The 24,537-nt window shown below is 50.7% G+C and overlaps 1 protein-coding gene across 4 annotated transcripts in view; it reads right to left on the reverse strand.

Annotated features, from left to right (window-relative positions):
• Nucleotides 1-24,537, reverse strand: part of AUH (AU RNA binding methylglutaconyl-CoA hydratase) — a 343,464-nt gene that overhangs the window by 91,342 nt on the left and 227,585 nt on the right. Inside the window, exon 11 of one of the 4 annotated variants that reach the window (XM_087858830.1) lies at nt 23,081-23,593. The exons of the other annotated variants lie outside the window; for them this stretch is intronic. Coding sequence (XP_087714956.1) covers nt 23,492-23,593 — 102 coding nt within the window. The 3' untranslated portion in view covers nt 23,081-23,491. Of the gene's footprint in view, nt 1-23,080; nt 23,594-24,537 lie in introns of those variants that run through there. 4 annotated transcript variants of the gene reach the window in all.

Below are 24,537 nucleotides of genomic sequence, written 5' to 3' on the forward strand. Positions count from 1 at the left end.
GTTAAAATCAAATGCTAACGAAGACCAGTCTTGAAGGTTTCCTGAGCAGAGAGAACCAGTTTAGTCATGCAGGCAAAGCCTGATTTAACTTACTTTGCAAGGCTGACTGGACCTGGGTCATCCCTCACTTGTACCTCTGAACATCACAAGCAAAACTTGAACCACTTCCCAAGGTTGGTAGGAGGTAACCACTAACCAGTTCCATATAACTTGAGAACATTCTAGCATCATGACCAATCCCTGGGAAGAATACAGTCACTGACTTCTCCCCCTAGGAGCTGCTTTATGACAATCTGCCTCTGGGCCTCACGCCATGTTCTGGTTTGAGTGCTCCTGGTTTGCAAACTAGCTTTTTAGTGTGTGGACAATAAACTTTTAGTAATTGCTACTGTGGTGATTCACTGGTTTTACTTCTGTTATTTCTGAATTTTCAACAGAGGTAAGTAGACAGTAGAGACAGTAAAAGAACTGAAAGGGTTGACTCTGGGGAGGGAGACTCAGGGAAGGACACAGGGCAGGAAACTGCTTTTGAACCTGGTGACTCTCCTAAGCCCAATTAACTTACTGAAGACATGAGTCAGGGCAATAGAGAGAAGAGCCCAGTGCATGGACCTGCGGGGGAAGCAGGTGAGCAAAAGGCGCTGGCGGACGGTAGGGTGCAGGGAAGTTGCATGGGGACCACATGCACCTGTTACATATTCGTTCTATTCTGAAAGCATTTCATCTCATCGGTTTGGAACGGCGGTTCTCAGACAAGAGAGGGGAGACACTCAGGAGGTTCCAGGGCTCGCCAAAGGCATTCTGAGCAGCCAGGCAGGCGATAGGGCTCTGAGCCAGCTTGGTGGTCACTGTAGGAAACGACGGGTTATATTCGCCAATTTTAGATGCCCATCCAGCCCTGAAAATCTGCTCCAAGCCAAGAATGCTGTGGCTGCCGAAGAAAGGTGGCATCACCACAGAAAGGTGATGATTCTACACCATGTTAGTAAACAATAACATGTCATTTCTATTAAGGACTCTTCAAGATCTGTGAACATACAAGTTAGCAATTTGATGCTAATACTTTCACATAAACTGAAAGACAGTATCATCTGCAATAATATCACTGTTAAGCTTTGACCATCATCTGCCACGGACCCTTATTCATCTCTTAGTTTTCTAAAATAAATGTTTAGTATTGGAGTGGCTTCATATTTACAGAAGAGTCGCGAGGGAGGTGCACCCCTCTCCCTGGCCTCCCCCATCGGTATCATCTCACATAACCACAATGCACCTGTCCACACTGACAGGACAGCATAACTACTAACTAAACTCCGAACTTCACTCTGAGTTCGCCAGATTTTCTACTAACATTCTTTTCTATTCCAAGATCCCACACTACATTTGCCGTCCCTGCTTTTCATTTTTTTAGCTTTAGTCACAAAGCATCAAGTGCTTGGCTCTATCTTCACTTTCAGCAAGACCTAGTAAACCAGTCGAGTGGCAAAAACAAGACAAGAGGTAAAGTCAAGATTCTTTATATATCGGAAAATAAATGTTACCCATGTGGTTCCTTCTGCACCTTCCTCTTCTAGACCCTGCGGTGGTGGGAAGTAACCATGTGTTGCCTGCCCCTCGGCTGCAGAGAAGCATACACTACATCTCTCGCTTGCCCCTTGTCTGCCCCACAACTAGTCTGGGTTCTCCAGAGAAGCAGAACCAACAGGCTGTGTGCGAGTGGTGAGGGAGGTTTTCAATAAAGAAAGGCTCATGCAATTCCAGAGGCTGCCAGCCCCAAATCTGCAGGGTGGCCAGTGGGCAGATCCCCAGGGGAAATCTGATATTGCAATCCAAGTCCTGAGGCCATCTGCTGGCAGACTTCTCTCTTCCTTTGAGGAGCTCGGTCTCTTGTTCAATCCAGTCCTTCAACTGTTTAGATGAGGCCCACCACATCAAAGAGGGTAATCTGCTTTCCTCAAAGTCCACCAACTTCCATGTTAACCTCCTCCCGAAACATTCTCACAGAGACATTCATAATAACATTTTGACCGCATGTCTTGGCACAGTGGCCCACCCAGTTTGACACATAAAATTAACACACATCACAACCTCCTTTCCTCTGTTTCCTCTGTGGTGTCCCACAAAAGACTTCAGAAAGGTGGGAGGGAGTCAAACACTGGCCTGCAAGAAGGGCCGATGAAAACGCACTGGTTTGCACTCTGCATGGGAGATACGACATGCACGTATGTAAGTTCAGTCTGCTGCTTGTTTTGAACAGGAAGTTCTCCAGTGTGCATTGCAATAAAGGCGTGGCTCTAAAAGTGTGATTCTGTCATGTGTCCTTCACAAAAGAAGCATAAGAAGTGGCTCTGGCTCTGACCGTGGGGCACCTGACATGCATGAAGGGCTTTCCTGGAAAAGCTAGTCCATTTCCAAAGTCAGGAACAGTGAACCAAAAAATAGCCACCATCCTGTCTCAGATCCCTGGTGACCCTGGGGATCAGAAGGAAATGCAAGGGCGACCTGGCCGTGTGGGTCACACCACAGAGGCCCATCAGCTGCCACCTGCTGAAGCAGGGGTGAGTGCAGGATGGAAGCAAGAGAATGCTCCTGACATGATTTCCATGCAGAGACGCACCTCCAAACTCATGTGGAGGAAGAAACAAAAGCCCAGGTAAACACAGGGCGCAGCATCCCTGGCCTGCACAGGTGCTCATAGAGTGTCCTGGACCTTGATTTCTAGACCTGGAAGCAAATGGAGACTCCACCCAAAGGAGCTCTTGACTTTCCTCTATTTCCAGTAAATTCCACCCCAAACCAGAGGTTGCCCTTTTCAGTTTGAAATACAGACATTTAGGAGGAGTAAAGGAGAAATATTGCATAGCAGGTGGAAAATTCATAGGGCACCAGCATTCTCCAGCATTTTTGGACAAGGGGGCAGATCTCACAGAAGATTTATGTTCCCCTGATAGACATGCCCTTTCAGTTGGGCAAATGCAGATTTTCAAATATGCTGCAGAGCCCTTGAGGTCATGCATGACTCACACATGGACCCACTGGGCTGGAGAGAGGTCGTTGTATCGCCGGCCTCCACTCGCTACTGACCACAAGTGTGACCACAGGTGATGTCTGGGAAGACCCTGCCCCACGAGGCCTGGCACCATGTCAGAGCCTGATCGTCCTGGGGTCACTTCAGAAGTCACTCATTAAATTCCCCCCATAGGACACGCCGAGCTGGATGACGGGGCTCTGAGGCAAGGTCCTGCAAGTGAAGCCTTCCTCTACGGTGCTGCGGTCGTGGGTCTATGGCCTTATGCGTGGGTCTGTTCAATGCAGAGTGAGCCCAATGTAAGCGATGGACTTGAATTAACACCAGTGTAACAACATCGGCTTATTAAGTACAACAAATGGAATCCACATGAATGAATGCAAGGCGCTAGTAATCGGAGAAACGGGGTCTGTGGAACTCTATGAGCCACGTGCTCAATTATTCTATAAATCTGAAACTCTACTGAAAAGACTGCCAGAATCCGCTGTTGGCAAGACGGCTGGGGGAGTGTGACACACATGTATGAACAGCTCGTAGGCACAGAGTATTTCTGGGAAGGTTTCTGGGTGGCTGAGGGCAGCGCTGGTAAAGGCACTTAATTGTCTACCTTTCCATTCCCTCTGAATTGTGTACCACGTGCATACGTTACCTACTCAACAATAAACACAATGTAAAGTTCAGTAACGCAAGAATAAAGGAGCTAAAATGAAACGATTCCAAAACTGAAGTAGAAGCAAAGTTCTGGGCAGAAAGAAAAGCAGAAGCAGACACAACTAACCGAAGAAACAGGCGAGACACACGCCCAAACCTTCGATGCGCAGATGCGCATGGGTGGTTTCTGTTTTTACCTCAGCCGGTGTAACACTTCAAGTATTGGTGAATTCCAGGTGACAGTCCAGATGTCCAACTTCTGAGCAGCAACACAGTGGTCACATGGTAATCCCTGGCTCACCCAGGACACCTGGCTGGAGCCAAGGACACAGCAGTGGTCTCCACATTTCCTCGTACCCAGTCTCTCCTCTGGCTCACAGATGTTTCCAACCTGTGCATGCTGCTGGCTTTTTCACTCAGCCCACTCTTTCCTTTTGGTGGGAACATGCTCGCTCTGGTTGGAAACCTCCAGCCGTGGGAGGATGGGACTCCGCATGAGAGATACCCAACGGAGGCAACGATGCCATACTGCCCCCATGGATTGCCCCAACCCACAGATCTCTAAACAGATCTAGAAGACAAAAAGCTGGGAAACAAATCCAACAAGGTTGTTTACAAGAACCTGACGGTTAACTAATGGACCAGGGCTGCAAGCGTGAGGGTGGGAAGAGTGGAGCGACTGTTACTGTGCTGGTGTTGGTGTTCCCGACTAATAAGGGGAGTCCTGAATTCCTATGAATGGGGCACGTTATTTTACAGCAACAGCGTGACAAGGGGCCAAAGCTTCTAGCTCTCTCTCCTCGGCAGTCTTTAAGATGTTGTTGAATATGTCGCTTTGTGGGTTCACTAGCTGTTTCTTCTCTTCATCGGATTGAACTGCTGTACAGACTTGAATATCATTCGACATTTCTGGCGAGAAGCTACAGGACCAAGAACCACTAATGTCCTCTGCTTAGAGCCTCCTTGAAATGTCAAGTGCTCTCATGGCTTTCTGGAAGTGGCACAAAAAAACGTTCTAAGTTTTGAGGATGTCATTCACTCCCGGGAGACGGAAGGGGCCCGGCGGGCGCTCCAGGGGCATGGCTCTGTCTCGGAATGTCACTGCAAAGCTCTTTCTTGGGCTAGCTCTTTCTGTTTCTCTCTGCCTAGCGGGTGTATAGTCAGTTAGCTTCTGATTTTATTAGTGGAACTGAATTCATTGTAACCACAGCCAGAGATGCTAACGGGCACTATGTGCAGGGATACTTTGAAGGTCCTACCCAATTCAGGGTGCAGGGTATTGAGACAAGCCCAAGGAGGAGTAAATGTCCCCACAAGGCAGCATGCTAACGCTCTGTGTGCGTGAGGATTTCCTGGGGCATTTGGTAAGCTGCAGGCGCCCTGCTAGATCTACTGAGCCCAGTGTTGGGGGTGGGAACCAGGAATGTGCCATGATTACAGGGAGATCCAGCAACAACTACAGTTGGGGAGACATAAGCATGGTTGAGGACGGCAATGATCCGTCCCTGTAGCCTGTATCAAAGGACTGGTGGGTCGTCTGGGGTAATCGCTGGAGAACAGGTCAAGGGTTCCTATATTTCTGTTCCCCCAACGGCTCTGGAATCTACCTGGACCTCTACTGCAGCCTGACAAGGGAAGTTTCAAAAAGTCAGGATAGGGGACCTTATGGGATCCTTTGCCATCGCAGTTACTACTGAGATTAAACACAGGAAAAGGATTGTACCAGGGAGCATGCCCTGCGCCCTCCCTGATGAGTGAACCTGGGGAGATGATGCCCTGCGGCACACCCCATTCACCAGAGCCAGTGCGGGCACCTGCTACAGCCGCCCCCAGGCACCCGCGTCTCTCTGGCTCTCTGCGGGCCTGCCTCCCGCACGCAGGGGCTCCCTCAGTTTGGAACGCTCTAGGGACAGCTCTCAGCCAAACACCCCAGCTTCCTTGTCCCTGGTGGGGAGATCCTGAGTTCACATGAGGAGCCCCAGTGGTGATGAGGCCGGGTCACCACCCCCTCACTGGCTTTTCCTTCCTCTTTCCCTTCTCTCTCACCTGTGCTTCCAGGGGTCACTGCCCAAAGAAAGACTTAGACCATGTTATCTCAGGCTGTGCTAACAGTAAACCAAACTCAGATTCAAGCTTCTTGTTAGGAAAGATTCTTCATCCTCTGCTCCTAATTAATTGTTTGGTTCGGTTTTTATGAATTAAGGGTAGGCGAGCAAACAGAAGTTATCACGTCAGAATGGGATAAATCCACATGAACTGATCAGCTGTAAATTATTTGAAACACAGACTAGCAGAAAATCATACAATAATAAAAATGCACATCCAGAGCTGGCAACTGGCCACTGGCACTGACCCTATTGACCATGAAGCTAACATTCCAATTTTAGTCTGTGGAAGGGACAGGTCTGGCACAGTTCAGAAGAAGGAGATGACCTCGGGCGCCCTGGTGAGTCAGTCGGTTGAACGTCTGACTCTTGGTTTCGGCTCAGGTCATGATGTCAGGGTCGTGAGATCGAGCCCCACATTAGGCTCTGCACTCAGTATGGAGTCTGCCTGAGATTCTCCCTCCCTCCCTCTCTCTGCCCCTCCCCCCGACTCTTGCATGCTCTCTCTCTAATAGATAAATAAAATCTTTGAAAAAAGAAAAGAAAAAGGAGATGGCCTCTGAAATCAAAGAAGGAAAGAGAACTACACTCAGGAGCAGGGTAGATAACATACGGCAGGTGACGGCCTGTGCTCACGGCCATAGGGACCACGCATGGCTCTCGCTAGGAGGAATTAGATTTTATGCATAAAAATGTTACAGAGACAGTTCATATTCTCACACTGAACATGACACACTACCTTACACCTCACCCACAAATATTAACTCAAGATGGATCAGGGACTCAACTATAAAAAAAAGAAAACTACAAAAGTTAGGACAACAAGAACACCTTCAGGGTCTCATGCTAGTCAAAGAGCTCCCAGACATGACACCAGAGGCATCATCCACAGAAGGAGAAAGCTGATAAAGGGAGCTTCATCAAAATTAAAGACTGTTTATTAATTTTCTAATGTGAGGAGGATAAAGTCACAAGCTAGCGACTAAGAAAAACTAATTGCAAACCATACATGCATCTGACGAGGAACTTGTATCTAGAACATGTGAAGAACTCTCAAAACCCAACAATAAAAAAAACAACTCCAATTAGAAAATTGGCAAAAAAAAAAAAAAGGAAAATGGGCAAAATACATAATACATCTCACCAGCAAGGATGTACATATGGCAAACACGCCCACGGAAAGATGTTCCACATTGTTATCCGTCAGGGAAATGGCTCCAAGCCATGATCACCACACACCTGTCAGATCGGCTAAAATAGAGAACAGTGACAACACCGAATGCTCAGGGGGGACGGAGGGACTGGATCCCTCATGCACGGCTGGGGACGATGAACGCACAATGGTACAGCCACCCTAGAAAACAGTTTGGCAGTTCCTTCTAAAACTGAACATGCAATTAACATACAGCCCAGGAGATACACTAGGGCGCATTTATCCCAGAGGAATGAAAGCTTATGTCCGCACAAAACCTTGTACACGAATATTCACAGTGGCTTTATTTGTAATCATCAGAAACTGGAAACAACCAAAAGGTCCATCAAGGGTGAGTGGTTAAGCAAACCCCAGTCCATCCCCACCTCTCCACCCCACTCAGCAATAACAAGGAGCAGAGTATTGACCCATGCAAGAATGTGGACACATCTCCAGGAAGTTACGCTGAGCGGGGGAAAAAAAGCCAATCTCAAAAGGTTACATACATACATACATGCGATTCCATGGATATGACAAAATCATGCAAATGGAAAATAGATGAGTGGATGCCAGCTGTTGGGGGGCAGTGGAGGGAAGTGGGTGTGGCTATTAAAGGCATCTTGAGGGATCCAGGTGGTGATGAAAACGACTTGTATCTTGCCTGCATGGATGTCAGCATCCTGGCTGTGACACTGTGTCGTAGTTTTGCAAGATGTTCCCACCGGAGGAAAACAGATCAAGGGTTCACTGGATGTCTCTGTGTTTTTTGTTACAACTGCATGTGAATCTACAATTACCTCAAGATAAAAACACTTAACCTTTAAAAATGGAACAAAACACACAGAGAAATGAACACATTTGAAAGAATTTCAACATCACATTCATATATAAATGCAAGTATTTTACTGACTCTTAATACACATTAAGTAACAGGTGAAAAAAAAATTTAAATGATTATGGAAGCCAGAGATTCAGTAAATAATTGCGACTTACTATTCACAAATGTGGTTTTTAAGTATAAGAAGGGTTTTTAATTTCACCCTCAAAACTGAAGGAAATGCCGTCCTCAAAGCCCGACATCGTTTCTACTGCTGGATTCTGGATCGATCTGTTCATTATCGGCCTGGGCACTCTGCTAAGGGGGTCTGTGGCAGCGTGCGGTCAGCACACCAGGTCTTCTTCCACCAATTCCTCTCTGGTTCCGGTGAACGAGCACAGGATGGTGGGACGTGTGGGTTTTAGACAGCAGCAGGGCTGGCCCATAGGACTGGTGTGCTAGGGTAGCTGGGAACTGCCCAGAATCCAGAGGCTGGAGGAGGCTATGAGCAAGCAGTGATTCAACCCTGGGCGAAGAAGTGAATGGAAATGAGACAGACCCTCCCAGCACGGGTAAGAGGGTGGACTGGGCAGGCAGCCCTGGGGCCAGGCCCATGCCAGGGGCGGGGGGTGCATCCCCGCCAGTGGCCACAGCCCCCCCACCTCTCAGCTTCAGCCACAACATTCAGAAAAATGGAGATCACAAGCCTCGTAACTCTGTCTTGTGGCAAGAAATTACACCAACTACGGCAAGTAAATACGTGTGCCAAGGCTCCCACACCCACCCAGGAACGGCACATGGGACGCGGAGGATCCTAAGAGCTAGGGTGATGGCAAGAGATCCCAGACAGCCGAAAAGGTGAAAAGGCATTATCTACTAATCCAGAAAATGGGAAAGGAGGAGGGCTATCAAAAATGCCCTCTGCTCCATGGAGCCGCTCAGCTGCTCTCCTAAGCAGAAATAAAAGCTCTTTGAAAAGGCAATGATTTGCTTAGAAAACATTCATTTAAAATGTCTTGCAATTACTGACACTCTCATTAGATCTTGGCAGGAGCAGGGTCCCGTTGCCACTCATGTGTGCCTGCCGCGGGAAGAGTCTCGTCGATGAGGAGGGGAAATAAAATGAGAGTCCAAGGACACTGGGCTTGAAAGGGACGTGATGTGAAGTGGATTGTCCAGGACTGAAGAAGCTCGGAGCGGGACTGTCATCCAGCTCGTTGGCCTGCATCCTTTCCCTCTCCCTCCCCCTCTCTCCGTCTGTATGTGTGCCTGTGTCTCAGCACCCCCCCCCCCCAAACACTTGAGCTCAGCTGGGCAGCCGTCCAAATGATTCACATTAAATTCTAGCTATATTCAGCACAAAAGTCATCTAACATCAGAGGATCAAAGTTACATCAACCAACAAGCACTGGGGAATTGATAAGCAGCTAAAATTAGGTCATCGCATAACAGCAGCTTTTGATGGATGAAGTGAAATTTAGCCGCAGGTTTGCTATTTAAAGATCTGTTAAAGATCTCTTCCTGCAGCCACAATGAACTCACAACAAAGTATCAGGCCTCTGATGAATGTTTACTCATCCCTGTTTGCCGGCGGACTGTGGCCGAGACTTACAGGTTCCTTAAGGGAAGGCTCAGCTCTCAGGCTGAGCATCGTAAACAAATTTAATTCCCGGGTCCAGAACCTAACAGAGGCTATTTCCCCCTCCTCTGGGGGAATTCTGCAATGTTATTTTAATCACTTTTAAAAGCATTCTGTCAAACACTTCAGCCTGCAAAGCCTGACCTGGCTCCGTGTTTCAAAATTCTTCATCTACTTAAAGCAAGCACAATGCTCGATTGCCTGGCCTTCCTCAGCCTGCCTTGGTGGCCTCGTTTCTTCTCCCTGACACTTTATTTTTATTTATTTTTTGCCAAAATGGAGACTTTTTAAAACTTTTATTATTATTATTTGTTTCAGGGGTAGAATTTGGTGATTCATCTACATCAACACCCAGTGCTCAATCCATCACGTGCCCTCCCCCACCCTACCCCCCTCCAGCAACCCTCCATTTGTTCCCTAGAGTTAAGAGTCTCTTATGGTTTGTCTCTCTCTCTGTTTTTGTCTTATTGTATTTTCCTTCCCTTCCCCTATGCTCATCGGTTTTGTTTCTTAAATTCCAAATTTCCATGAAAGAAATCATATGGCATTTGTCTTTCTCTGACTTATTTTGCTTAGCATAATACCCTCTGGCTCCATCCATGGCGACGCAGATGACAAGAGTTCATTCTTTCTGATGGCTGAGTAATATTCCATTGTATATAGACCACATCTTCTTTACCCATTCATCTGTCGATGGACAACTGGGCTCTTTCCATAGTTTGGCTATTGTGGACATTGCTGCTATAAACATTGGGGTGCAGGTGCCCTTCGAATCACCATGTTTGTACCGTTTGGATAAATACCTAGTAGTACAATTGCTGGGTCATAGGGTAGCTCTATTTTTAACTTTTTGAGGAACCTCCACACTGTTTTCCAGAGTGGCTGTACCAGCTTATATTCCCACCAACAGTGAAAGAGGGCTCCCCTTTCTCCACATCCTCACCAACACCTATTGTTTCCTGAGTTGTTAATTTAAGCCATTCTGACCAATGTGGGTGGTATTGCATTGTGGTTTTGATTTGTATTTCCCTGATACCGAGGGATATTGAGCATTTTTTCATGTGTTTGTTGGCCATTTGTATGTCTTCTTCAGAGAAATGTCTGTTCATGTCTTCTGTCCATTTCTTGACTGGATTATTTGTCCTTTGGGTGTTGAGTTTGATAAGTTCTTCATAGATTTTGGATACTAAACCTTTATCTGATATGTCACTTGCAAATATCTTCTCCCATTCTGTAGGTTGCCTTTTAGTTTTGTCCAGGGCTTGTGAAGCCAGGATTCCCCAGCATGCCAGGGAGGGGACAGCCCTGTGAGGTGCCAGGATGGGCTGGAAGATTGGTCCCAGGGAGCCAGCAGGGCTGGGGGCCAGTCGTGGGACAGCAGAGGTCAAGGAGGGACCCTTCTGGACCTGCCCAGTCACCCGTTCCCACCTCTTCCCTGCTGACTAATCACCCGAGGCCATGATTACCCTGTCATCCCAGAAATACCACTATGCCTGGCAATGGCTTTTCATATGCAAATTTCATGCCACTTGCTTCCCACTCTAGCCAAACACTTGTACTGGCTTTGGGAAGATAAACTCTCTGGGGGAGGCCTGTTGCCATTTTATTTACCTGGTGCTTTACATGGGGTGGCTTCTGAAATCCTACAGCTGTTCACTAGAGAGCCCCTAGAGCTAGCAGGAGGGATGTGCAGAGGCCCCTTCATGGTTTCTTGTGATGCGGCCTGGAAGGGGTGCGGCGGGAGCTCACGTAGGGGAGCCCAGCTGGCAGCGGGGAGCCGGCCATTCACAACATGAACTCCTGCATGTGTACCTCACAGTGCTTGTTCTTGGCTATGTTTCTGTATCTGATTTAGTTTGGGTTCCCGGAGAAGACACCCTGGATAACATTCCCGTGCTTGAAGCATATTAGGAGCATTATTCCCAGAGCTGGGGTGGGGGCAAGGGGGAGACAGGGAAATGCGATGGGTCAGGGAAGGCAGAAAGAAAGCCCGTGGTCAGCGTAATCCCAGACAGGACCCTGGGTGCCAGGGTGGGGCGTCGAACAGAATCGCCCGGGTGTCTGTAAGCTGCTGGTGGTGGCGGGGCATGACCTGCAGGTGTCCTGGGCGCCAAGTGTCCTGCCCCAGCCGGAGATGCAGGGGCTGGAGGCTGGGAGGTAGCAGATATGCATTGCCTGGGAGTGGGGATGTAGAGGCGCTGGCTGGCAGCCCTATCTCCTCCATCCAAGAGTTCATCTTCAGAAGTGCTCTTCCAAAGCTTCAATCTGAGCCCCAGGTCAGGGGAGGTGGGACCCTTCTATTCATGTTCACAGTCTCGGTCGTGTGCACCTTTCCACACAGCAGGTGCTAAGGTCATCCCCCAGGGGATGACGTGCCCACGTGTGGGCCCTTCCACCAGAGGGCCTTGAGGCCTAAGCTGCCACCCTACATATTACACCAGGTGTCATTATCTACCACTTAGATTGTAGCACGACGGCACTGTAAGTCGTGGTGGCAGCTTCTATCTTCCAAAGGTGGCCACACCTGTGGGGAGAACCCATCCCACCGGCTCTCCCTGGAGTGGGATGCCAGCTTCCCCTCGAGAGAGGTGATCTAGACTCTCTTCTGGGATGGGCTGAAGTGTGTCCCTCCAAAATTCGTACGTTGAAGCCCTAACTCCCAGGACCTCAGAATGTGACTGTGTTTGGAGACAGGGTCTTCAAACAAGTAATTAAATTTAAATGAGGTTGTGAGGGTGGGCCCTAATCCGAGGTGACTGGTGCCCTTAGGAGGAAAGGAAATTGGGACCCAGGTACACACGGAGGAGAGACCGTGTGAGAACACAGGGTGCAGACAGCGTCTACATGCAGACAGAAGGCTCGGAAGCACCTAGCCCTGCTCACACCTTGCTCCTGGACTTCCAGACTCCAGGCTGTGAGGCGGCGAACGTCTGCTGTCCAAGCGGCAGTCTGCGGCACGTTGACTCGGCAGCACCAGCGAGCTCTTGACCCTGGGCAGACTGTCCCTGTGTAACCAACAGAAGGCAGTGCAAGCGACACTGTGTGACAGCAGGCTCTAGGTCGGCCTCCTGTCTCTCCCAGATGCTCGTCCTCTGCACCCGGCTGCCACGCTGTGCGGGGCCCCGGCTGGCCAACATGGGGACGCAGCGGGGGACAGCTCCGAGACCCCAGCCGACGGGTGGCAGCACTCACCAGACACATGGGGGAGTGAGGCTTTGGGGGACCCAGGCCCCAGACTCAGGGTTCTTCGGTTGAGGTCCCAGGCATGGGGGAGCAGAGACAAACCACCCCACTGCACCTTGTCTGAATTCCCAGTGTACCCAACCCATGAGCGTAATAACGAGCGGCACCGTGCCACTGTATTTCTGGGTGACTGGAGCAGTCTTGAACAGAAGCTAGTGTTGATCCTCAGTTTACCAATGAGCAAACCAATGAAGATATGGTCAATGACTTTTCAAGGTCACGTAGCTGGAACATGGCAGACGTGAGCAAGTGACTTCCTGTGATGAACAGTTATCAAGTGCATATTACAGGGATGGAAACATGCCCAGCCATCAGCGGCACAGACACAGCCTGTGGGAGGCCCCCTTGCATGTGCACGCAGGGTGTCCGCCCACCACGAGGACTCCCCCCCCCCCAAAACACTGTGTAAGCAAATCTGTTGGATGAATTCCAAGCAGTGGCATATTTATTGAAAACATTTCTCCCCAAAGAGACGGCTGGAATTGATACTCTGGTGACAGTGTCGGACACCTGTGCCAGCCCAGTCTTGGCAACGTGATGGGGTTTCTGATAATTGGCAACGTTTTTAGTCCTTTCACAATTATCTTTAAAACCTGATATAACATACTTAAATCAGTATATGCTGAATTATAACTTTGAAGCTTTATCTGTTGTCCTCATGCTGGGAGAGGCGAGGAAAGCAGCATAATTACACCGGTTTCCTTTTCCTTGCTCTCTCTGCATCTCCGAATTCTTGCTAATTACATAATTATCTCTAAATTGTCGTGCTGGAGCATCTGCACCCCGCTCCCGATCTGGAGTTCCCACACACACGCCGCCTGCGCTCCTATATTTAAGCGGACTCGGTGCCGCCAGGTCTCCGAGCCCAGCTTCCGAGCTGGGGGGCCACGGCAGGGTCCACCTCCAGCTGCCTCTCGGCAGGGCTCCTGGGGCAACATGCGCTAGGTCCTTGTTTGTTGGCCGTGTTCTTGCTCCTGACTAGTTGGCAGCCTTGGTATCACCACACCTCATCTTTGGGTGTTTCCTACAAAGGACATATCTTTTTCTTACCTTTGACTTTCATGGAGATGCACAGGCTGAATATTTTCTTTGGCTTTTAGCAATTTCGAGTGCGTGTTGTTCACCTGTCCTGGGTTTATGAGCCCAGGTCCTTCGTGGGGTCTCTTTTGATTATCAATAGTGGCTTTGTGGGTTCTGCTCGTGGTGGACCAGATGCAGCTGAGAAACGGTGCTGGGCAGGGGAGCAGGAACGTCTGTCGCTTAGCTTCAGCCCTGTCACCGAGCGCCGTGCCCCGGGGCTCCTTTACCTGGACGGCCAGGGTCGCCAGTGCACCGTAAAGCCTGAGCTGTCCACTGTGCAGGCTGTCCTCGCCTCTCCGTCCCTCAGTCATCCCAAAGTCCGGACAACAAAGGACGGCTGTGGTTGACCAGTCGACTCAGAGTCGAGGGAACCCCTTCTTTCAGAGGGGACCTGGAGTAGACAGCAAGCACTCACCCGCCACAGTCTCCTGCGTCTTGTGCTGTTTCTTCTCCTGCTGCTAGGATGGCTTTGTTGAAAGCTCTCCAGGGGAAAATCACGTCCGTGTTTCAGTTCTGCCAGCTACCCGCTTAAGGGTCACTGTTTATTTCCTACAATATAGCAGCTTTGCTAATTAAAAAAGATTAACCTTGGATAGAAACACAGCCTGAATGTGTGCAAATTATATGAAACAGTGACTTGCACAGTGGGACAGACAGCCTAAGGGATTTATGTCCTGTGAACAGCTGCACCCTCAAGGCAATCTCCAGGGCTGTTCCACCCGGATGAGGCTACTGATGCCCAGGGTCCCCAGGGCTGTTCCACTGGGACGAGGCTACTGATGCCCAGGGTCCAGGGCACTTCTCTGGCTTGGATGCACATTACCACGCCCTGGGCACCTGCAACCCCATACAGACCACAGCAAGATCCTATTAGAAGTTTTTCACAGCTCCCAGGAGACTTCAGTGAGTGGCTCAGGTCTAGAGCCCTGGTCTAGACTGGAGTATGTGGCCTTTGGTTGGTGGTCAGAACCTGCTTTCTTCCTGAAGTCACTGTGAAAGTGAATTCAGGTCAAGTCAAACACACTTGTCCCCTCTGGCCGCAGGTGCTAACAAAGAGTAACAAATCAGAGGAAGCATCTGCAGAGGCCGAGGGCGAGACAGAATCTCAAGCAGACTCCCCACTGAGTGCAGAGCCCAGCTTGGGGCTCGATCTCATGACCCTGAGATCATGACCTGAGCCAAAATCAAGAATCACACCCTTAACCACCTGAGCCACCCAGGCGCCCCAGCTGTAACTATTTTAAAGTGTACAATTCAGCGGCCTTTCGCATATTTACCACGTTGGGCGACAATAAGCACTATCTAATTTCAGAACATTTTCATCATGCCAAAAGGAAGCCCTGTGCCCTGTGAGCAGCCCTTCTGACCTGCGGTCTGGCTCTCGCCCTCACCCGGGTGGCCTCGGGGGGCCGCACACGTCCCCACTGTGCTTATAGCTGCTACTCCCATCAGCCAGCCACCCTCGCCAGCATAAGCTTGTCAGACTAGTTGGCGTTTTCCTGCCTCAGATCCTTAGATCTTCCCCGCTCTGTCCTTATCTACCCACACGCGTGTCAATGCCATGGACTCTGGTTGGTGGTGGCTTATCACTTCCCACTTGTGTGAGGGGTGGTTTATGGGGACACACCGTCACCTGGTTTTGCTGCCCATGGTGTCCACGGGACTCTGGGTTTCCTCTCTGATCGCTTTGTTTTTGAGTGGGGGGGGGGCTGGGGTGAAGGTTGGGGGAGAGCAGAGCCAGCCTTTATGAATTCTCTGTTGAGGCCCCTGAGCGACGGGGTTTGGAGTTCACCTGGCACCTCTCCTAGGAAGTGATTTAAGTCACTGGGAAAAGGTCAAGTTGTTTTCAAAAACTCTTTTTTTCTTAAGATTTTATATATTTATTTATTTTAGAGAGAAAGAGTGCGCATGCAAGGAGGGGGAGAAGTAGAGGGAGGGGAACAAGCAGACCCCATGTCTGGAGCTGGACAAGGGGCTTGATCCCAGGGCCCTGAGATCATGACCTGAGCTGAAATCAAGAGTCATTGTGTAACCATCTGAGCCACCCAAGGGCCCCTGAAAACTCTTTTTAAGAAGGAAAGGAAAAGGGGGCACCTGGGTGACTCAGGCAGGCTCAGGTGACTCTTGATTTCGGTTCAGGTCATGGTCTCAGGGTCATGGGATCGAGCCCCGCATCAGGATCCACGTTCAGTGGGGAGTCTGCTTCAGGATTCTCTCTCTCCCTCTGCCTCTGCCCCCACCCCACTCTCTCTCTCTCTCAAATAAACAAATCTTCAAAAAAAAGAAGGGAAGGAAAGGTATAATATGGCTTATAAATATTTGTTCCTAAAATGCTCAATATTTAAAGGCATTTAATGCTACCTGGAACTTTAATATACGTGCAACAATTCCATCTCCACTGACCTGAATAGACACAGGTGTGTACATGTGTCTGTGTCTAGCTTTCCATAGCTTGAATGCAGGGTTTGAGAGTTGCTTTTTAAGGATGTTATTTATCAAATATTAAATTCTGCTGTGAGTTCTGTCTTCCTTTGACCGTGAGGACAGAGCCAGACTTCGAGCTCCTGGGCTAGCAGGCAGATCGATTTCCATGTTTGTACAGGGGTGCTGCAGTTGGAACCAGAGGCGGCACACGCGTGATCCCAGCTCACAGGCTGACACCAGGAGAGCACAGATCCGGGCTCCGGGCAGGGCGGCAGGTCAGGAACCAGCCGTGCCCCCCTTCTCTGCTGACGGGACCACGAGATCGCCAAGAAAAATGCAGAAACTCGTACTCATCTTGTGTTTAGAGTTCTGTTAAGATTTCCCTGCTTCTCTTTCCAGTGGGGCTGCATCTTACCTGCCCTTGGGCAGTCCTTCCACAAACCTTTCTGGTAATGAGCTTTCTTAGCTCAATTAAATTACGCCACATTCCCACGAGAGCTTTTGGAGGGCTCCGAGCACTGGATTGTCAAGCCTCACGTTGCCCTCAAATTCTCAGGTGACCTACATTCTTCCTGCATTTCTGAAGTGTCATTGGGCAAAGAGCTCAGCACCTCCAGGCAGACTGGGTGGCTGGTGCAGCCCTCTGCAGATGTGACAGCTCCAAAATCACCCACGGCTGGTCGAGGGGCGTGTCCACGCTGCCCAAGCCTGGACCAGATCGACGCCATTGCACCTCCGAGACGCTGCACTGAGAAGACTGGCAGTGCAGAGAATGAGGCAAAGGGCTCTCAAGAGCACTGAGGCTGTTTTCCAGTATGTCTGTGGTTTCGGGGTTTACTTCTCTTTATATTTACTTCCATATAAATTGGAGTTACTTGTGGCAAATGAATATTTGCCTACCAAAAAGAAACCTGTATCAGAGATTGATGACAACAGCCCAGAGAGGCAGGTAAACAAGTCACCCCTCACTAGGATGCAACATGGTGGGGGGTGGGGGGCTAGCCTATGAGCCCGACGGGGTGGCCCCAGGAAACATCCAGGCAATGCTCAGGCCCCTCACCCAGACCCTGTGGCTGACCCACCAGAAAGGATGAACAAAGAGGGAAAATGCTGGTTTGGGTCTGTATTCAGGAATGCTACCCTGCGTGACCCTAAGGGTCAGCGGTCTCATTTGCAGGGCCAGGAGCAAAATGGAAATATGTGGCCTACTCTTCAAAAATTATTAAGAATTTCTGAATGGTAAGAGCAGAGCATGAAAACCAGCCCTGGCTGCCAAGCCAGCCCCGATGGTGTGTGTTATGGGACCTACCAGCCACTGAGCCAGTCACACAGGGCACATCAACGTTGTTGTTTTTGAAATCAATTGTCTGGTCCAAAATAATCACATATCCCCACTAAAGTCTCCAGGAACACGTCTATTTTTCCTAATTAAGTCACCGGCTCCACAGAAAGCTTATTTTTCATATGAAGTCTGATGAATGGTTGATTTGTGTCCCCAACACGTATCTACTGAGCACCAAGGATGCTTCTAGGTTCTGCGGCGACAGTGAGAAGAAGCAGAGTCTCCCATGGAAGCTGACAGACAAGGAAAGACACCAGTCTGATAACCACAAGTCACCATGCTCAGTGCAGGGACAACGGGGGCCCAGGTGGCTGGAGCGTGCCGGGCACGAGGAGCCGGCACCAGGACCTTCCAGCAATTTCATGATTCCTGTGCTCTCTCAGTGTTGCTGTTGTCACTGCTTTCATTTGATTTTGAAGAGGTTAACCCCTGCAGGCATCCCCTGGCTGTAGGATGACCTGGATGTTTGAGCCAGTGTGGTCCCCCTGCGAGCCCTGCCCCTGTATCTCAGCACGTGCCCCAGGCCCTGAGTCTGCCTGGCTACACGTCCCAGCTCCCTCAGCCCTCGGGAAGGACAGCCCTGCGGTGCCTGTTCTCCACTGAGTTCAAGGCTCCGACGGCACTGGGCTCCAGATGCCCACAGTGAGTGTAGGGGACTCCAGCCCCCATCTCGTTCCCTCGCTGCCTCACACCCCTCAAACCAGGGGGCGCCACTGGAACCATCTCTCCCATGAACACCTTGCTCTCCCATCCTCATGTCAAGGTCCCCTTGTGAGGAAAGCCAGAATCAGATGTTGTAAGAACAGCACTCTGTGGAAAGGAAATGGGAAGGAGGCCAAGGAGCAGCCAGCGACACCAAAGGGAAAGCCAAGGGGATGATGCCTGGAAGCCCCAAAGAAAGAGGGGGTCAGCAGTGAGGGGTCAGCAGTGAGGGGTTGGCGTTGAGGGGTCAGCGGTGAGGGTTTGGGTTAGAGAGGGTCCATGTGATCCCTGCCTCAGGTTTATACTAAGAACACTGTATGATTGGCTAAAATGAATTAAGAATGGGTTCCACGGGCCTTTTTCTCAGAAGAACCTGGAATCCACGAGGACGAGTGCCCCTTGCAGCAGGTAAGCACGGGGGCTCTACGTTGGTCACTCAGGTCCCGGGCGGTGTCACAGCCTCTCACACCATGCAGCTCCCATCTCCGAGCCCCAGACGACACAAGAGGTGTTGAGGAAGAGCTGCACTGCAGCCCGCAGCAGAAACACAGACCGTTTCTGTCGCACCTACAGCCTGCAGTTCCAACCCCCGTGAGACATTCTGCCCGGGACTCTGCAAACGTACCCGGCATTTCGAGCCACAATTCTTTTCTTGGACTGGTTTTAGTGGGGTGCGGGGGGAGAGGGAGTGAAGGGATGGGGACGTACTTCTAGTGCTGGGAGAGAAGGCTAGTTTTCGGATCCTTTTCTTGGTCCCCAATGTGACTTAGCCCCCTAATTAACGTTCATGCCACCATTTCTCCCGCTAGCTCTCAGCTTAGAAATGACTTATCTTCACGACACTCAAAAAGATCTCATTCAGCCTTCCCCCGCCCCACACACATCAGGAACACGACGCAAGAGAAAGACAACTGGATGCCCTTGGCTCACTCAAAAACTTCAGGAATTTAAGCCACGTCGGCCAGGCACGGAAGATGCTCACTGGTGAGGAACGTGGTAGGCACACGTCCACAGAGGGGCCGAGAGGCCGGACGGGACACACATGCAGATCCTTGAGTACACACGTAAGCCCAAAGAGTACTCTGCTCGAACACAGCTAGCCAACAAATTTATGCAGAATTCGTGCCACCGCTGTTAGAAACTCAAAATGGGACTCGGCTGGCCCTGCGTCACCCACCGTTCACACCCACTAGGCCACTGGGGCCCCGGGACGTGAGCCGGGGGGGACCTTGCCGGACGCTGGGAGGCTGCGGGTGGCATTAGGAAGGACACTCACACCTGTGCTAAGTGACTTGGATTCTCTCTCTGCACCTGCCGCTCCTGGGAGGTGGGAGTTATAACAGTCAGGTAAGTGGGGTTGGGAAGACACAGACGGGCCACGTGATTAACCCAAGGTCGGCAGCAGGCCCGGCATCTAGACCAGGCAGCACCCAGCTCTGACCAGTGAAACAGAAGGAAATCACTCACTCCTTGGTGCTCTTTGTAAATATGCACTGACACACGCTGGAGGAGACTCCCCATTGGCTCCTGATAGAAAAACCATTAGCCGTGGAGCCTTGGCGGCCTCCTCGGAAGACAAGGTTAGTGGAGGAAGGCTCCCGGCAGACGAGCAGCGGCCCCGCCTCCTGCAGATGCATAGAACCCTCTCGCCTCCTTCTCCTCGTTCTAGAACTGATGGGCTGTCTGCTCCAGAGGAAAACTGCTCACTCTGTGGACAGCTAAAGGGCATCGAGGCCACAGGGCCGGGTTTTGATAGAGCGCGTGGCCAACTGTTCCTACAGAGACCAAAGCCCCGAATCATTCAGCAAGGACGTTAAGCATCAGTAGTAAGGACCTGAGACAAAAATGACATTTGTGAAAGGTTCACTCTTCGTCAGACTCCGGGCTGTGCACTGTCACAGAACTCGACACCATGGGGCCTACCTTTGCCCCTGTGTTCTGCTAAGGAAATGAGGGTTTATGGACTTTACCAACTAAGTCTTTCAGACCGGAGCGCACTCGCATCTGAGCTGCACATCTTTCTCAAGACTGCACGCATGCCACACGGAGGCGAAGGGACAGCGGTGTCCCCATGCAACGCGGATCTCGCGGCGGCACCGTCAGCGCAAACACACAGCCAATGACCCACTTATTTCGATGCAATTCAATGCCTGCATTATTAGCACAAAGAAAAGTACCTATCCAGTTATCTTCACATTGCCAGCCCCAGAGTAGCACCCCCAAACCCAGGCACGTTGTGGGGGCAGTGAGGACCGTGCATTTCCGGCCCCTGCGGCTCTCCAGGGCGCCCTAGCAAAGGGTGCGGCCGAGGAAGGGCAGGGAGTGGACACTTCAGCCCTTGCCCCACTCCAGAAAACTGAAAGTCACTTCCAGGCTGTTGGAGGCGGGGGCGGGGACTCAGGTGGCGGTAGAGCCTGAGGTCCTGCCAGGACAGACTGAATTTCAGAACATCGGCTGCGGGAGACGCCCCCGATCTGGGGGGAGACGGGTGCTGGCGGACGCACCTTACTGCTTGTGCAGCATGAACACCATTAAAAGACAAAATTCAACCCAGTAAGTTTGAAAATCTAATTGGCTTGATCAAACGATTCATGAACCGGGCAGCATCCCATCCAGCAAGCGGAGCGATGGTGTAAGGAGTTGCAGGAAACGAAGGTTTTTATAGGCAGGAGGGTGGGGCAAGAAGTTGTGAGCAAGAGAAGAGAAAGCATTGTTTGAGGGCAGGACAGCTTTGGGGGGTGGATGGGGGCCATGATGCACGGCTTTTACCATTCAGATGACCTCACCAGCACCGCTCGGGAAATGTCAGATTGTTAAAAGGTCACATTCCTGGGAGAGGTCGAAACTGTAATTAAGTCTTGGTTTGCTGTCACGGGGAGCAAATGACTCCATTTGCGCTTGTTTCTTCTTAACAACGTGTGTGAGTCAAGAGGAACTCCTGCCCAGGAAAGAAGGCGGTGTCCACAGGCTTTGAGGACAGAGGCTGAGCAGAGGGAAGCACTCCGAGACTGGGCCCTGGGAGCAGGTGCAAGGGGCGTGGGGGTCCGCGGGCGCACATCATGGACGCCCCGATCCTGTGGGGACTTTGCTCCAGCACTCACCCCGAGGCTGGACTGCCAGCTGGGAAGGGACCCAGGACATCTCTGCTCCGAGCCGGGCAGCCCAGTGTAAACTCTTGCCTTCAGAGATCCTTTAGGGCTTTGTGGGAGGTGCTCCGGAGGGAACCTAGGGGTGGAAGGACCGCACAGGGCCCAGGACTGCCTTCCCTGCCAGCAGCAGATTTTGCAAATGCAGCTAAAACCACAGTAGAGAATGAGAGTCTGATTTTTCCAGTTAGTTTGATCCATGCATCCTGAGTTCTCTTTCTGTGCTTTACCCCAGTTTGGTGTCTCCTCTCAGAAAACAGAGGAGGTGAGGAAGAGCAGGGAGGCCCAGTGAGCTCATGGGTGCACACTGAGTTGGCCAGCCCTTTCCAAAGTGTGTCAAGGAAAGAAGCCAGAGCTCTGCAGTGAGAACTTGAGTGCACAGGAGTGGGGTGCCCTCTCTCCAGGAGAGTTTTTACCTGGAGCCTCACGTGCCTGGGCCAGACACAGGTCCAGGCAGAGCCAACTCCAGAATCCTCCGGGGCCGGGAGGGCAGGGCTAGGGAGGAGCCACCTTCCAGTGGATGCCTTCCCACAGGCAGCCCTGATTGGGGCCTTACCCTGCCACTAGCCAGTGGGTAACACCGACCACGGTCAGAGATAGAGCTCTGTATTCCCTTCCCAGCAGCAAAGGAGACTATCTTCTGCAGTGTAACCCATCTCGAATTCCTCTAAGGGCTCAGTTCACAGTAAAACACCACAGACCCAGGACGAGGCAAACCAGCCAATCTGAATTTCCTACCCCCATGGCTCCCTTTCCTCTCATTCGGCGGCTGGAAGGAACGTGGTTTAGCCATTGCGCTGAACGACGCTGAGGGACCTGGGTGGCTTTCTCCTGCTTCACAAGGCATGGCGATCCTGACTCCAACCTCAGCCAATAGACACCCGCTTCCCTTTCCAATAGGCCCGTCCGAGTCCCGCATGCCCGAGGGTGGCTCCCACATTGCAACACTCTGTAGAAAACCAGGACCATCCTGGGGAGGAGGAGGCAAGACTCCCTCTGCCCCCAAAGCTGGCAGCCTGTGCAGGGGCTGTTGTTTCTAATTTAAATTCTCATTTCTTATTCTATTTTGAGATTCTCCCTGGGATTTCAGGAATGCAGAGACGTGCTGGTTGTAAAATGCTGAGTACAGACCGGTCACACTGGCTGGAGGCAGGCGCTCGAGGGGGGAAACTAACCACTCGTCAGGCTTGGCCTCTGGGTCTTGGGCTTGATGCTGCAAGGCCCGGGAGAGAGGACGACGCGCTGGTTCACCAGACGGCTGGATGCGGGGCTAGCCAGGAGGCTTTGGGTGACTCCATCACGCAGAGGAAAGCCGGCCTGGAAATGAAATTAAGCTCCCAGGAGTGACAGTAAATAGGACAAGCAACCCTGCAAATGGAAATCAAGTGTTTGGTGTCGCCATGAGCTACAAAACACAGCCTAGCTCGGAGAAGCAGATTCCATGTGGGAAGGCCGGCTCAAGCCCAGCTGAAGAGGCCCCTGGACTCGGAAAGGAGAGGAGGGTGATGCATTAGGGTGGCCAGGGGAGCCGCCCTGAGATTTCATGGTGTCCGGTGCCAGCCCCAGGACTGACCCAGCCTGACCTCGAGCGGCGGAGCGTGGCAGGTCTCAATAGGAAAATGGTCTGAACTCCATGTACCCCACCTCTACAGATTTTTCACACATTTAAAGACGTTTTGCCTATTTTTCTACCCCCCCCCCCCCGCCATGAGGCTTTATAGTATGTTTCTGGTTCTTCTTTAACCTCTTAGCTTGTAGAAAGGGCATTTCAACCTCTAGGGACCCTGCCTGGCATTCCTCTGGCATTAGATTTATTGGGGTGGGGGCGGATTATCAAATTAAAACTGGATGGAGCAACAAGGAGAAGGGCATTTTGTGCTTTCTTGGTTTAAAGACAAACAATCAAGTCTGACTTGATAATGCTGACAACGTTCCAGTTTCCCTGGGTCAGACAGCAACCAAAGAGAGGCGTAAATCGGAGTCCTATCCACGCTCCGCTGCCATGCACGGCCAGCCTGGCCTCCAGTGTCCCCCTCACCTCGGCCTCCCCCGTGTCCGGGACGACAGACTGGCCACGCTGCTGCCAGGACTCCCTTGGGCAAGTAGTTAAGAGGGTTTCTCTTCAAAAACTTCGCATGTTGATGAGACAATGAGTCAGGAAGCGATTGGATTCAACTTGCTTGAAGATAAGCTGCCGGAGATTTTCAAATTGGAGTCTGGCACCCTGTGTATATAAAAAGTCACCAACTTGTGTCTATTCAGAGCTATGAATTCCCATGTTACTAGAGTTTCTTCTTTCTTGAGAAAGTGCTAAATATTTAAAGGCTTAAAGTGGCCAGGAAACTCATAAGCTCACATTCAAAAATAATTTCATTCCATTCTAAAATTAGAGGTGGAGAAAGTCAAGAGAATCAAAACAAGTTGTTACAATGAGGATTAACGTTGCATCAAGTCTTGGCGTGTGTTCCTTTCAAATTCGTTTTATTGATTCTTGATAAGCCCTCGCCTCCCACTGGAGCACAGGTCATAAAGCAGGTCCCAGAGGTGGGACAACTTTCCCAGAATACTGCTCACCACAGAGGGAAGGGGCCTGGGCCTCCAAGCCTCTTCCCCCATCGGAATGCAAATTGCCATTCTGGGAATGTCAGTTGCTGCGTGGCTGATAATTTCATGCTTTTGCTGTTGGAAGAAGCATTCAGGAAATGTGCTGCAGGCGTATTTAGTTTGTTGAAAAACTAAGAATGTCACATATACGGTTTGGCCACCTACTTGGCACTGGGAACTTAACATAGCATTGTTATTTTTCTATGGAGCCAGAATGCTAAAGTTGATAGCTGAACAGCTCTAGGATATGCTTTGGGAAGAAACATCGGACGCTGAACAGCTCTCTAAGGGAACAGCAAAAGCAGAATATTTTTCATTTTCTAGAAGGCATTGAAGGGCACTTAAAAAAAAAAAAAACTATTAATAGACCCTCATGCCCAAGATTCAGGTAATATACTAGTGTCCTGAGCAAATTTAAAAGGTGCAGTTCCTGGCCCACCCTGCTGGCCTCTGGGCCACAGTCAACAGCTGGGCACGTCTGGGCTGGCCTGGGCTGGCCTGTATAGACGCACAGAGTTTATACGTAATGCTCCTCATGCTTTCTTCGCCATGCATCTTGGAGCT

The sequence above is a fragment of the Ursus americanus genome, chromosome 34 (assembly GCF_024610735.1).
Source record: "Ursus americanus isolate L20-20 chromosome 34, mUrsAme1.1.p, whole genome shotgun sequence".
Lineage (NCBI taxonomy): Eukaryota > Metazoa > Chordata > Mammalia > Carnivora > Ursidae > Ursus > Ursus americanus.